The sequence below is a fragment of the Nanorana parkeri genome, unplaced genomic scaffold (assembly GCF_000935625.1).
Source record: "Nanorana parkeri isolate BGI_ZX_2015 unplaced genomic scaffold, ASM93562v1 scaffold1708, whole genome shotgun sequence".
Classification (NCBI taxonomy): Eukaryota; Metazoa; Chordata; class Amphibia; order Anura; family Dicroglossidae; genus Nanorana; species Nanorana parkeri.
In genome coordinates this window covers 243,861-256,681 of record NW_017307976.1, presented here as the reverse complement: position 1 = coordinate 256,681, position 12,821 = coordinate 243,861, and the positions used below count along the sequence as shown (strand labels likewise).

Here is a 12,821-nt window from a genome sequence, read left to right as displayed (position 1 = left end):
TCAGTGCACAAAATTTTGAGTTAATGAATAACAAATGTGTAAATTTTAAATGGCGCCTTTTTGCAAAACGATAAAACAATGAAGTAACACAAAACTAAATAAGCGACTTATGTTAGAAATGGTTTGTGCGCTGTGTTGGTGTGTGTTGTGATAAAATGATACAGGCGTACATTTCCTTGCAACACAAGGTATCACAACGCACGGCAAACGTCACAACGCTTTGCCATGCGCTGCCACAGTTAAATTAATGTTATTTTAAAAAGAAAAAATCAAGCATTGCGGTGTGTTCTAACAACGCACCGCAGCGCATGTGCAATATGGTGCACACTGTTGCACCTGTATAATATCTTTGTGTGTGTGGAGGGGGAGGGGGGGTTATTGTGTTTTTGTTTTTCTACTGTTTTCTACAACATAATTGTCGGGATCCGCTTCAGCTGCGGCGTCTCAGTATACCGCGAGCTGTAGCTCGTGGTATACCGAGCTTTGGGTGACGGGAGGACGCTAGTTTGTGTCCTCCCGTTACCCTAAGGAGAACTATGGGGAAAAGCCCTAACCCCATAGTTCTCCTTTAAAAAGGCATCCAAGTACCTTAACTATTAACAGAAATGTATCTTAACTATTAACAGAAATTTATCTTATTTGTGTATCACTCGGCTGTAGATCCTCAAATAATTTCTGAATTGGTGCGGACACTGTCCTTCCTTCTGGAGGGTGGCTACCTTTGTTCCCCCTGGTCCCTGTGTGTGTTGTAAAGTAGTTACCGCTCCAAACTCACTCCTGGGATGGACTACAATGTGAATACAATTGAGTAAAACTAAGCATGAGATTGTAGTCCATCAAAGGGTTGAGCTTTTTTTTAATATAGCAATGTAAGTACCTACATTTATTCAGTATTAGCCTCTTGTCATTTCTATTCCGCTAAGAAATTTGATAGATATCTGGTGGAATCCATAGATAGAACTGTCAATTTATGTCAAGGGAATTGTGCTATGCTATGCTGGCCAGATTAAGAATTGGTGGATAAGATCTGCTGGTGTGGAAGTACAAAAAAAAAAAAATTAGTTAAAGTTTTTGTGAATAGGTAAGCAAATTGGCCATATTGTCTCTAGGCAGCAGCGCTACATGAACCGTGAATATAAAATACTTTTCATAATTTATTTATAGAGCCATTGTATATGCTTTGTTTTATAAATGCATGTTCACAGTTTTGATGAATGACATGGTGCCGTATTCTTAACATTTATTATCTTTTATTAGTGCTTTCTCATCTGCTGTTGACTTGCTTAGATTTCCATTTCTTCCCATGCTTGATATAAAGTTTAGCACAGGTTTTGCTTTGACATAAATCTTTTATGTTCTTGGGAATTCAGCTTATATGTTTACCTTTTTGTGAGCTGAAGCTCACCATGAATTTATTAGAAACCTCAAAGTGGCTCAATGAGGATACTGGTCCCAGGCTGCTCTTTGCTCACAAAATGGCTGTCTTAATGAGAAACCTTCATACTAATGTTCTCATGAATCCTGGTACACTATTGGGTTACCTACAAAATGGCCATGTTAATACAGTACCTCCAGTAGTTCCATTCTCCCAAATACTGGTGCAGAGCTGGGTCATCTACAAAATGGTCATCTTCATGAGGAGCATCATTATTACTAGGGATGCACCGATACCAAGTCCCGTACTCGGTACAAGTACAAGCACAGATACTTTTCCGGCTCCAAGACTAGACTAGAGAAAAATTTGAAAGTTAGGAGGCAGCTGTCATTTGTAAGGAGCACACAGAGCTCCTGGGATTTGTACATCTCTGTTTTAATGTATGATTTTGTTTTTAGAAACATATATAAAGGGATGCACCGATACCATTTTTTACAAGTACTGATACTTGCCCAACTACTTAGACACAAGTACTGATACATGTTTGTTTACTGTCATGTGACAGTTTTTCTAAAACAATACAGACTAATGATTTCAGGACAGTGGTGGAGCACCAGAGCCCGGCCCCAGCTGCAACCCTGCTAGTTCTCATGAAAATGCCAAGTATCGGCACTGGTATCGGTGCATCCCTAATTATTACTTCCATTCTCATGAAAACTGGTACAGTATGAAGTTACCTACAAAATGGCCACCTTCATTAGTTTCCTCAATACTACTTTTATTCTCATGAATCAAGGTATGGTATTGTCACCCTAAAATGGCTAACTTCATGAGGTACCTCCCAGTATTTCTTCCAATCTCATGAATATTGGTAGAGTATACTTGCAAAATGGCAACATCCTCCAAGTACCTCAATAGTACTTTCATTCTCATGAATATTGGTAGAGTATACTTGCAAAATGGCAACCTCCTCTAAGTACCTCAGTCATACTTTCATTCTCATGAATATTGGTATGGTGTCACCTACAAAATGGCAACTTTTACTGGGTACCTTAGTATTACTTCCATTCCCATACATACTGGTACAAGACCAGAGTCACTTACAAAAGTGGCCATCACAGTTTTTGTATCAACATTCTACATCATCGCCTGGTAATTGTAGAATATCATTCCTGAATCCCGTACATCCCGTGAAAAATCAGAGTGTCCGGAATTGTTGACCTCTCAAAATGTCCACCTCTGCTTTGCGCTGCCTCCATTCTCAGGCCAAATGTTTAAACAATGACTAACCTTGTGCTTTCTTTCTGTGTTGAATCTCATAACAGTCTTTGCATGTTCCTCCTTTCTTTCTCTGCTGCATTATGGCATCTCACAGTTATCACACAATCAGGTAATTCTGCTGTCTTCTTCTCGGTCCGCCTCTGTCTGTCCTCTTCTTCTCCATCTTGACACAGCCTGAGAGAGGCAGGGTGGGATAATGGAAGGGCACCTATTCCTTTTTTATGTAATATGTTCACCAATCAGTTTTACAAAAGTCATGAAGTCCTATAATATGTTTGTTGGCTAAAACAATTTTTAGTGCTTTCCATCAACAGTTGTCACATCTCTGCAATGTCCATCTTAAGACTTTTTCACCTCTGCGTTGGTCTTAAAATGGCTGTAGATTTGAGATGGTCTTCTAGCCATGTTTGGCTGCTTTACGTAGCAAATTCTTGTCCAGGACACCAACCCAGTGAAATGTTCTTTCCCACAAATAGTGCTTGGTTGGCAGAAGGCCTTTTCTGAGTACCGTTTTCTGGCTTGAAACAATCTGGCTCCAGGAGGTGTTTCCTTCCTACTGCTTCTTAGCTGTGTATATTACCCTCTGCTATAAACCGTTAATGCCAAGTCTATCCACTCTCCCCTTCTTATTTTACTGGAAGAGAATCGGGTACATTGCTCCTTTTGAGCCCTCAACAAATATCCAATCCTTCCAGGTAGAGGGAGCATATAACCTCCTCCCATGCCTGGTCTGTGTAGCCAGTCACCAGGCCCAGACACTGACACATGTAGAGGAGGAGGAAGAAGTTGTTAATCCTATGTAAGTCCTAAAACCATGATAAATGGAGTTTACACAGGGATTGGGGGTTGACCACAGTGAAGGTAAGTATCAACAAATGGGTGCTTACGAGAGAACTTGTCACTTCTGTATATTAATTACCCTGGCCTAAAGAGACAGAAATCTCATGGAGACTAGATGTTCTGACATGGAAAGCACTAAGCTTTAGAATAGTGTAAATCTGAAAATAGCCATTATCTCTGCTTTAGATCATCACCTGCTCCACATTATGGGGGTTTGTAGCCACTAGCAGGAAGCGCCTCTGGGCTGTCTTGTTTTTTAGTTGTAACTAGCATCCTACTCCTACAGGTGGCACTATACCCAGTATTTGATGGCCTAGGTCAGCCTTTCTCAATAGGGTGCCTTCTGGCTTCCTTGCGGGGAGGCCTCTAAATTTTCTCACAATATCATGCTTTTCTGTGGCGCAGTCGGGCCAAGTGCTAGCACCATGGAATTGTAGAAAGCTAATCCAGGGTGGGTGGTATAGATTCAGAAAAGGACAGAAGTTCACCACCATCCAGGCCTTCTCCCCATCCTACCTTCTGCCATGCTGCTTCAGCTGTGACTCCTGATGCGGTGGAAGGACTCTGATGTGAAGGGGATTGAGGACTCTGATGTGAAGGGGGCACTCCTGATGTATATCGCAGGCTCTAACAAAAAGAGGGACTCTAGTGTGAAAAGAAAGGGCTTCAGCTGTAAAGGGGAACTCTAGTGTGAATTGGGGGTGTGGCTTACCAATGGAGGAGTGAGTGAGGACGCGAGGTGCCAAGCCCCCGCGTTTGCCCCGCTGCACAAGCCATCAGGTGCTGATTGCGGACTGTGTAACCAGCCATTGAGACCACTGTGCCTTCACTACCATGGAGCCAACCGAGACGGGAATTCTACATCCTGGGCTGCGGAATCGGAGAAAGAGAGACGGCAGACGACAGGGGATGTCAGATAGGAGTCCGGATCCCTGTAAACCCCTAGTGGCCAGGCTTAGGACAGCTTATGTCGGGGAAGCTGATGCAGTGGAGGGAGTCTGTGTGTGTGCTCTGCCCGCTGCTTGCATGACATAAGACTGTGGAACCCACTGTCTCAAATTGGAGGTATATGCTGAAATAGCTGGCAGGAAAATTGATGCAAGAAGCAGGAGCCGGAAACTGGTTGAGAGATGGCCAAATTTGATTATTCCTCCTATAATTGCAGTGGAATAATGGTGGAGAACTTCTATGTATGTCAGGGATATCTCCCTTTCTTTGAGAGGCTATACAGCGTTTATCCACTTGTGCGTATGCTGGAAAAGAATTAACTTACAGGACTTGTGCTTTGAGAGTAATGAACCTGAGAAAGTACAGATGAATGACCCACCTGCATGCTTGTTGAGAAGTCTTGTGAGATCGCTGGTTATAAGGTACTCACAAGCACAATTGAGACGGCTTTAAATCTATCACAATAGGCATTGAGGACTGGGAGCTGGAGTGTCCCTGTGCATATGTAGATTGGCCTACGTGGAGAAAAAATGCTGTTCAGTAGGTTCCTACTCTCGAATACCGGAGAGGTGGTGTGGAAGGGAGGTGGTTTCTCCACAGATGTGAATAAAACAAATTGACTCGTATTGTTGAGCTATATGTAATACCGCATTTGCTACTTTCTATAATCTATACCTTTAGTTAAACAATGGGAAAGAGTGGCAAAAAAAACCCATAAAGACATGGAAAATACTCGGAGACCTAAAACTAGAACAAATATAGGAAATTACTTTCGTATGACAGGAGAGGAAGACACTGTGTGTACTCCATCAAAGACGCCAGAATTGAGAGATGAAACGGGAGGGGAGTCCTCCGCGAGTGCCTCCCCAATATGTCGTGAAATGGGACAGCATGGGAGACATGATATACTGGAATCAAGTAACGAGCTTATGGAGACAGATATGATTGGGACGGCTGAGAAAATGATATCACACTTACCTACAAAGAGAAATCTGGAGGTAATGTTTCAGCAAATGGAAGGTCATAGAAAAGAAATGAAGGAGCTCAAGAAAGATCTTCAGGGATTCCATGATAGAATAGAGGCACTGGAGACAGTGATCCCACCGATACTTACAGGATACTCCTTCCTGACTGCAGGAATTAGGAACCAACATACACAGATACAGTCAATGCGCATACATAAGATCTGGAAGACCGCCAACGACAGACTAACATCAGATTAAAAGGAATACCTGAAACAAGGGGCCCCAAGGATCTCCTGCCAGTAGTAAATTCTCTCTTTAATAAACTCCAGGGGAACCCAGAGACAGGCCACATAGAAATTGATTGGGTACACCGGATATCTAGTGTGCACAGGGCAAACCAAGTATGAGATGTTATATACAGGATTCATTTTTACGATCAGAAAGAAAAAAATACTACTAAAAGCAATGTCCATAGACCTGGATGGTGCCTGAATTACAATTTAGACTTCAGACTTGTCCAGTATAACAAAGAGAGGGAACAGTCCATAAAGTCTTTATTAACTGAAATACATAAACTGGAGATGCAGCATAAGGGTTCACAGGACCCGATCACATTTCTAGTGCTACAGCAAAAACGGAAGGCTTTGCACAAATTATTAGAGGCAGCATACCAACGGTATAAGGAACACTCCTCTCGAACTTTTTAAGAGTTTTTTTAAAATGTATGTTATTGTTTATCCGATTAACCGATTAATCGAACTTAATAATCGGCTAACTAATCGATTTTGAAAATAATCGTTAGCTGCAGCTCTATATGGGAATAAATGTAGTAAGATACTTGCAAAATCAATAAGAGAGAATTATTTTCATCAATACTTTACTGAATTGTAGAACATAAAAAATAAGTTAATCGCAAGAGGGAACCAAAAGGGAAATAAACAGCTTTGGGAATATATAACAAAGACTGTGTTGCCAGTAATGATTGCTGAATCAATTAGTGTCTCATTTACAACAAAAGAAATAATGGATATAATATAATCACTCCCTCATGGAAAAAGCCCTGGCCGGATGGGTGCTCAAGTTCTTTTTTTAAAGAATTTAGAGAGGAAATGGTCCCGATATTGAGCACATTATATAACTCCATAACAGATTATTATTGTTATTATACAGGATTTATATAGCGCCAACAGTTTGCACATACAATATAAGGAAGACATTACAATCGCATAACAATTCAAGACAAGATGGCAAGGAGGGCCCTGCCCCTCAGGGCTTACAATCTAAAAGGTGTATTTTTACGCAACAAACACAAGAGGCTCATATATATCTTCTACTTAAAGAACAAAAAGATCCAGTACAATGCTCTAGTTATAGACCAATCTCTTTAAAGGAGAACTATGGGATTAAGGCTTTTCACCATAGTTCTCCTTAAGGTAACGGGAGGACACAAACGAGCGTCCTCCCGTCACCCTAAGCTCAGTATACCGCGAGCTAAAGCTCGCAGTATATTGAGACGCCACAGTATACTGCTCGCGGTATACTGAGACGCTAAAGCGGATCCCGACAATTATGTCTGGATCCGCCCAGCTGTGTGAGTGACAGCTGGCTCTGCCTATCTAGAGGCAGAGCCAACTGTACCCGCCCCGTCCGATCCGCCAGTCAGCGCTAGCGGAGCGGGGAGGGGGGAATCCAGCCCCTCCCCTGTCACGGCAGAGAGCCGTGACAGGATCGAGAGGTGAGCGAACACAGGTATGTGTTCGCTCACCTCCCGATCTACTGAGCCGACCTGTGACAGTCTCATTGTCACAGGTCGGCTAGAACTATCAGGTGAGTGAAAAGCACTCCATAGTTTCCTTTTAATAAATGTAGATCTTAAAATATATGCTAAACTACTAGCTTAATATATATGCTTAATACAGCTAGATCCAAGTTGGCTTTGTCCCAGGCCGGGAGGGGCGAGATAATACCGTACTATTAAGACCCCATCGTTGATACAGTGGGATTAAACCGCCTAGGACATATTTTCTTAAATTGAAGTCGATAATTATTAAATACTTATGGCCCCAACCATTCCTTCGATTGCGGTATGAAATTATGATAATGGGTAGACATAAGGGAGGAGCGGGGCTTCCACAGTTAGAAGTATAGCATATGGCAGCAGTTATAAGATGCCTTATGGATTGGAGACATCACAGTGAAACAAAAATATGAGTATCTATTGAACAAGCCGCAACCTCGCTCTCGCTCTTATCCATTCCATGCATATCCCTATTAAATTAAAGCATGGGAACGGGAACTGGGACACACAATCTCAATAGAAGAACGGGATAGAGCGTTTGACTTAACGTTTACAACGATTAACGCAAGCCAAAGACAAGAACGGAACTTTAAAAATATGACCAGGTGGTATAGATGCTCAGCAAGGTTACACAGATGAACTTGCTGGAGATGCAAAAATAAAGACGGGACTATGCTACACATATGGTGGGCATGTGATTTAATCAGGCCCTTTTGGGAAATTGTATTTAAGATAGGGAATCGATTAACGGGAGTAAAAGGGCCAGAAACACTGGAAGTAGCCTTGCTATCGATAATCCCGAGGCCAGTAAAAAAGATAAGGAAATCCCCTTTTCAACATTTATTACATGCAGCAAGGGCAATAATACCCAGAAATTGGAAGTCCATATCTGTACCATTGACTCGAGAATGGGTTTCTAAACGTTCTCGTAATATGAGAATGGAGGAGCTAACGTTAAATCTGCAAGATCGAAATAGGAAATTGTTGGGACTATGGAAACCCTGGATAGAGTTTATGGCCTCTATGGATCTTCAAGGTCTGATATAGCAAAGGTATTGGAGAGAAAGTGTCATTTTGGAAAAGGAAAGCAATAAAAATCCTCCAACTGGTCAAGTTCTTTTTTTTATATATATAAGAGTGGTAGGGTTTAGGGGAGGGATGGGATCGTGAATGGATGGGGGCAAGAATGGGTATGGAGAGGGAACAAACTGGAAATTAGATGGGGAAATATTGTAATACAGAGGAAGTTAAAATGGTATACATCATGCATTGCTGCTTATTTTCCTTTTCTCTATTAATCTTCCCCGTGGTGTTTTATATGGTGCATATAAATGTGAGATAAGAGCATTAGTATATTGGAAACTGAAATGCAAATATAATATGTATGGTTGAAAAAACATTAAAGAGATAAACAAACAAAAAGGAGGAACTCTAATGTGAAGGGGGCTACTAATGTGGGAGAAGCCCCATTTTTTGTGTTTTTGTATGAGTTCCCCCCTTAAAATTCATGCCTGACCCCTGTCTAGGTCTGGAATGGATTTTGGAGGGACCACATGTTTACATTTTTAAATTTTATGTTTTGCATTTTAGACAAAGTATGCAAAATCTTGATTCATCCCAAAGGGTGCTGTAACAAAAAGGTTAAGAAATGCTGATCTAGGTGATCTAAAGCAGAGCTGTGTCTTCCAATAAAGGCAGAGAAAAGTACAAAAATAAATCACACTTTTGCCATGATAGGAAAACACTATGCCAAATTTTTCAAAGATCACAATAAATATGGCTTGGCATAGGGGGAGTATTTTTCCTGATTCAGACCTGCTCGGCTAGAGCCATGGAGAGCCCCAAGAATGGGTAGCTGTTCTTAGCAGAGTTATTCCTTAAAGTGGACATCAAAAGAATAAGCAGACCTTGTATTATGTATTAAGGTTGATGTTAAACTCCCGGTGAGTTCAAGCTGCTAAACTACATCTTGCAGTAATAGCTCTGTTCAGTGCAAAGTTTTATTGCACCAGAACCTACATGTCATAGAACACAGGATCAATTTGACCTTAAAATTGTATAGTATTAAGAAAAGGTGAGGTGTTGAATGGGGGCGATATTTTTAATAATAAATCACAGAATTATTATTGTTACTACATAGTATTTATATAGCGCCAACAGTTTGCGCAGCGCTTTACAATATAAGGAAGACATTACATTCACAATACAATTCAAGACAAGATGGTAAGGAGGGCCCTGCCCCTGAGGGCTTACAATCTAAAAGAATGACTTTGACTTTTATGGCAGTCATAATTGGGGAAGAATATTTGTCTTCTGAAGTGGTACTTCAGTCATTTTTTAAAATGTTTTTGATAGTGAAGATGGTTTGAAACCCCTCTCCGGGTCTTGTGTCCCCACAAGAGAGGTTCCATCACTTCTGTCCTAGGGGCAGTGTCTCCATTGTACAGGATGCACATGCAAATCTTCTCATCAAGCAAATATAAACTGCATAAAATAAATCCTGCCAAAGCTTCTGATTCTTTCTTGCTCTCTCCAAATCAGAGACACACAAAAAGGGGTTTGGTTAGAGTTTGTTTCACAAGCAAAAAACAGATGCAGAGACCTACATAACAATAGTGTATTTAGTGTCCCTCTGTTTATAGACCTCAAGCTAATTGGAGTTTTTATGACTTTAGGTACAATTCACACACCTCTCTGGATAGGTTTCATACTCCTTTTGCATCAGTTGTGCTCTGTACCATATCTCATTGCTTTTCATTCATGAGATCTTTCAATTAACAATGTAATTCTCTATTATCGTTAGCATAAAAGTGAACCGGTCACAAATGTGGTCAATTCATACTGAACATACGATGGGAAATACATGTGCAAAGGTTACCTTTAGCGAAAATCGCAAAGCTGGGCAATCTGTAGACTCAGACTTATGGCATTAGTTTTATGCAGATCTGAACTTCTATAAACATTGAGGTCCCATGCACCTCTTGTGCTTCCTTGAGGGTACTTCAATCCTCTAGTACTACAGTCAACCACACTTATACATGGAGCACTGTATAGGGGGAATGACCTTCTGGAGACCCCACTATATGTGGAGCACTGTATTGGGGAAATGACCTTCTGGAGGCCCCCGACTACTGCATTCTGTTTGAGAGCAGCATTCTGGCTCTCTAGTGTGCTGAAGATGCTGGGCAGCTCTTTGCTTGTTTTGAGCCTGGCTGTAAAGGAGAGAAAAACCAGAGGCTAAGAAAAACTTGGTCTTTAAACACGCTTCTATCACCTGGGAATGCTATTCGTGAGCTATTAGTGAGATCTCTGCACTGAGCTGCTGGGACAGCACACCTGCTCTGCCCATTATGGGGGGCTTCCACCAACCCTGCTGGGTTTTAATTAATGAAAAATGGAAGATCTGGAATACAAAATAGTGGGGGAAACACCCAATACTCCCAGATAGATGGAAAAAGTCAGATGCTCAAAAAGCAAGATCCCCCTGCCATGGAGAACTTATAAGAATCAAGGTACTGGCTAAGCACTATAGGTAAAACATCACTTTTGGCTTGATTGGCCCTTTTAAAGTAAAACCTTCCTGCTTCTGATCTATTAGTTTTTACATGCAGTACCATCTGCACAAGGGTGGATTAGAAGGTGGGGTTCAATTATTTTGAGAGGGACTGATGAGAAAAAGGATACCAAAAACTTCTCACCTCTGTACTTTTCTTGCCAATATCAGTTGGTCAGAACCACCTTCCACAGTCTATAATTGTATACTGTATAAAGAGTATATTAAAGGATACCTTCAGCCTTTGCCAAATCTCAGCCATTGATGTATTCATTCTTTGAGATTTACCTTTGCCTGTATCTCTGTGGAGGTCCACAGATACATTATAGGTTGACCAGACCCAGCAGATCTCATCTCAGAAGAAAAAATGGGACATCTCCCCATATTGACCAAGTGTCCAGAACTGGCAACAATTTCCCACTTGAAACATGGAATAACATTTTGTGGACAATTGGGTTTTGGCAGAATCTGAGAGTAGTTACAGAAATGGTATTGTATGCCATAAATACTATTAAAGACTTTTATGACGATTAAGAGGGACATTTGCTTAATGGTTTGTCGTGAGAAAATGGAGAATTCTTTTGCATTTGGTGACCATTGTCGAGAGTCTCCCTTTGCTCTACTTTGAACTCCAATGAAGTCACTTCTGTGATAATTCTCATGTTGGTGAGACCCAGTAGCAGATAACAATATCGTCCACAGATCAGTGTTATAGGCCATGTCATGCTATGTGAACCCCAGTGATTTCACCTTGCCTATACTGACATGTTGTTGATCATATGACCAAAACTGAAGGAGGGTTAGCCAATCCAGGCTCTGATTTCTCTCCTTCAGTAGATTTAGGCTTTGAGACAGTAAACCACACTATATATGGAATTCAGAGCTGAATTTTTAGAAATGGTGAGAGTTTCAGCCCTTTATTTTATAGTTTATCAATTCCAGGACGATTGCTTACAGAGCAATATTTAACTACAGGTCCACTTTGAAAGCATCCTATGCAAGCATTGCATTTGCCCCAAATTTCTTTTTTTCTTCTCCTTTTTGAGAGCGTTGTTTGCATCTATTACTCAAGGAACATTGCATGATGTCTCTGTACTTTGTCCCACAGACTTTGTTCATGTGCTCTTGAATTCTCATTTCTTAATTAATACATTATAGCCTACAGCTTATTGAACACTGATCTATGGCCCGGATTACACAATCTCTGTCATCCAAAAAAAAAAAAAAGTTCCCATCTTACTGTATGTTATGCTATGTTATGGAGACCCTCTGTACTGTTCACCTTCTAGATTGTCATTTTTGTAGTATCAGATGTGAGTTGCTGCTTGAAATAATCCTCTTTAGTCCTCGATTGTGCAACCCTAGCTGGACACCCCTCCGTTTTCTTGTATTCTGTTCCGACCTACTGTCACCGTCCCACTGTACAAATGTATTCACAACCCTTGCACACTTAGTCTGTTTGTAATTGGTTTTCTGTTGGAACCTGTTCAAACCTCTGCAACTGTTCTGGTACTTCTGAATCAACATATGTAGAGTACCTGCAAGTGCTATTCATGCGTACCTAGTACGTTGGGTTATGGGCAGTTATGTTCTCTGTTCTGTAGAATACCTTGAGTACAACCAAATGCCTCAAGTCCTCTGATTATGTTTTAAAGCATGGTCACATCTGAGATTCCTGTGTTAGGATTGTTACACCAAAAAGGGGCATTTAGGAAGCGTGCTGTATATACATAGGGGCACCTATTGCAAGTAGGAACAGATAGTACTCAGACCCATTACTTTAGGGGATGTTTAGTCTGGACTTGTTTTTCTGCGTGGAAGCACACTTTAAAGTGATAGGTCCGCTTAGAAAAACCAACCCCTCCACCACATTCATCAGAGTCCGGATGGGTGTTTGGGTCCATCAGTTGGCTATTCCAGCTTAAGCACTGCAACCTGTAGGAAGGGAGGAGGAGGTCACATGCTTCCCCATACCTGTAAAATCTAGGTATTTCCCAAGGGCTCTGGAGTTATGGGGGAGCAGAGCAAAGGTAGGTATCAGCGGGGGGGGGGGGGGGGTGG

At 41.3% G+C, this 12,821-nt stretch overlaps 1 protein-coding gene across 1 annotated transcript in view; it reads left to right on the top strand.

Moving 5' to 3' along the window:
* The window catches only part of GDPD5 (glycerophosphodiester phosphodiesterase domain containing 5), a 79,412-nt gene that overhangs the window by 60,091 nt on the left and 6,500 nt on the right, over nt 1-12,821 (top strand). Inside the window, exon 16 of the mRNA XM_018571234.1 lies at nt 2,751-2,765. Coding sequence (XP_018426736.1) covers nt 2,751-2,765 — 15 coding nt within the window. The remainder of the gene's footprint in view (nt 1-2,750; nt 2,766-12,821) is intronic.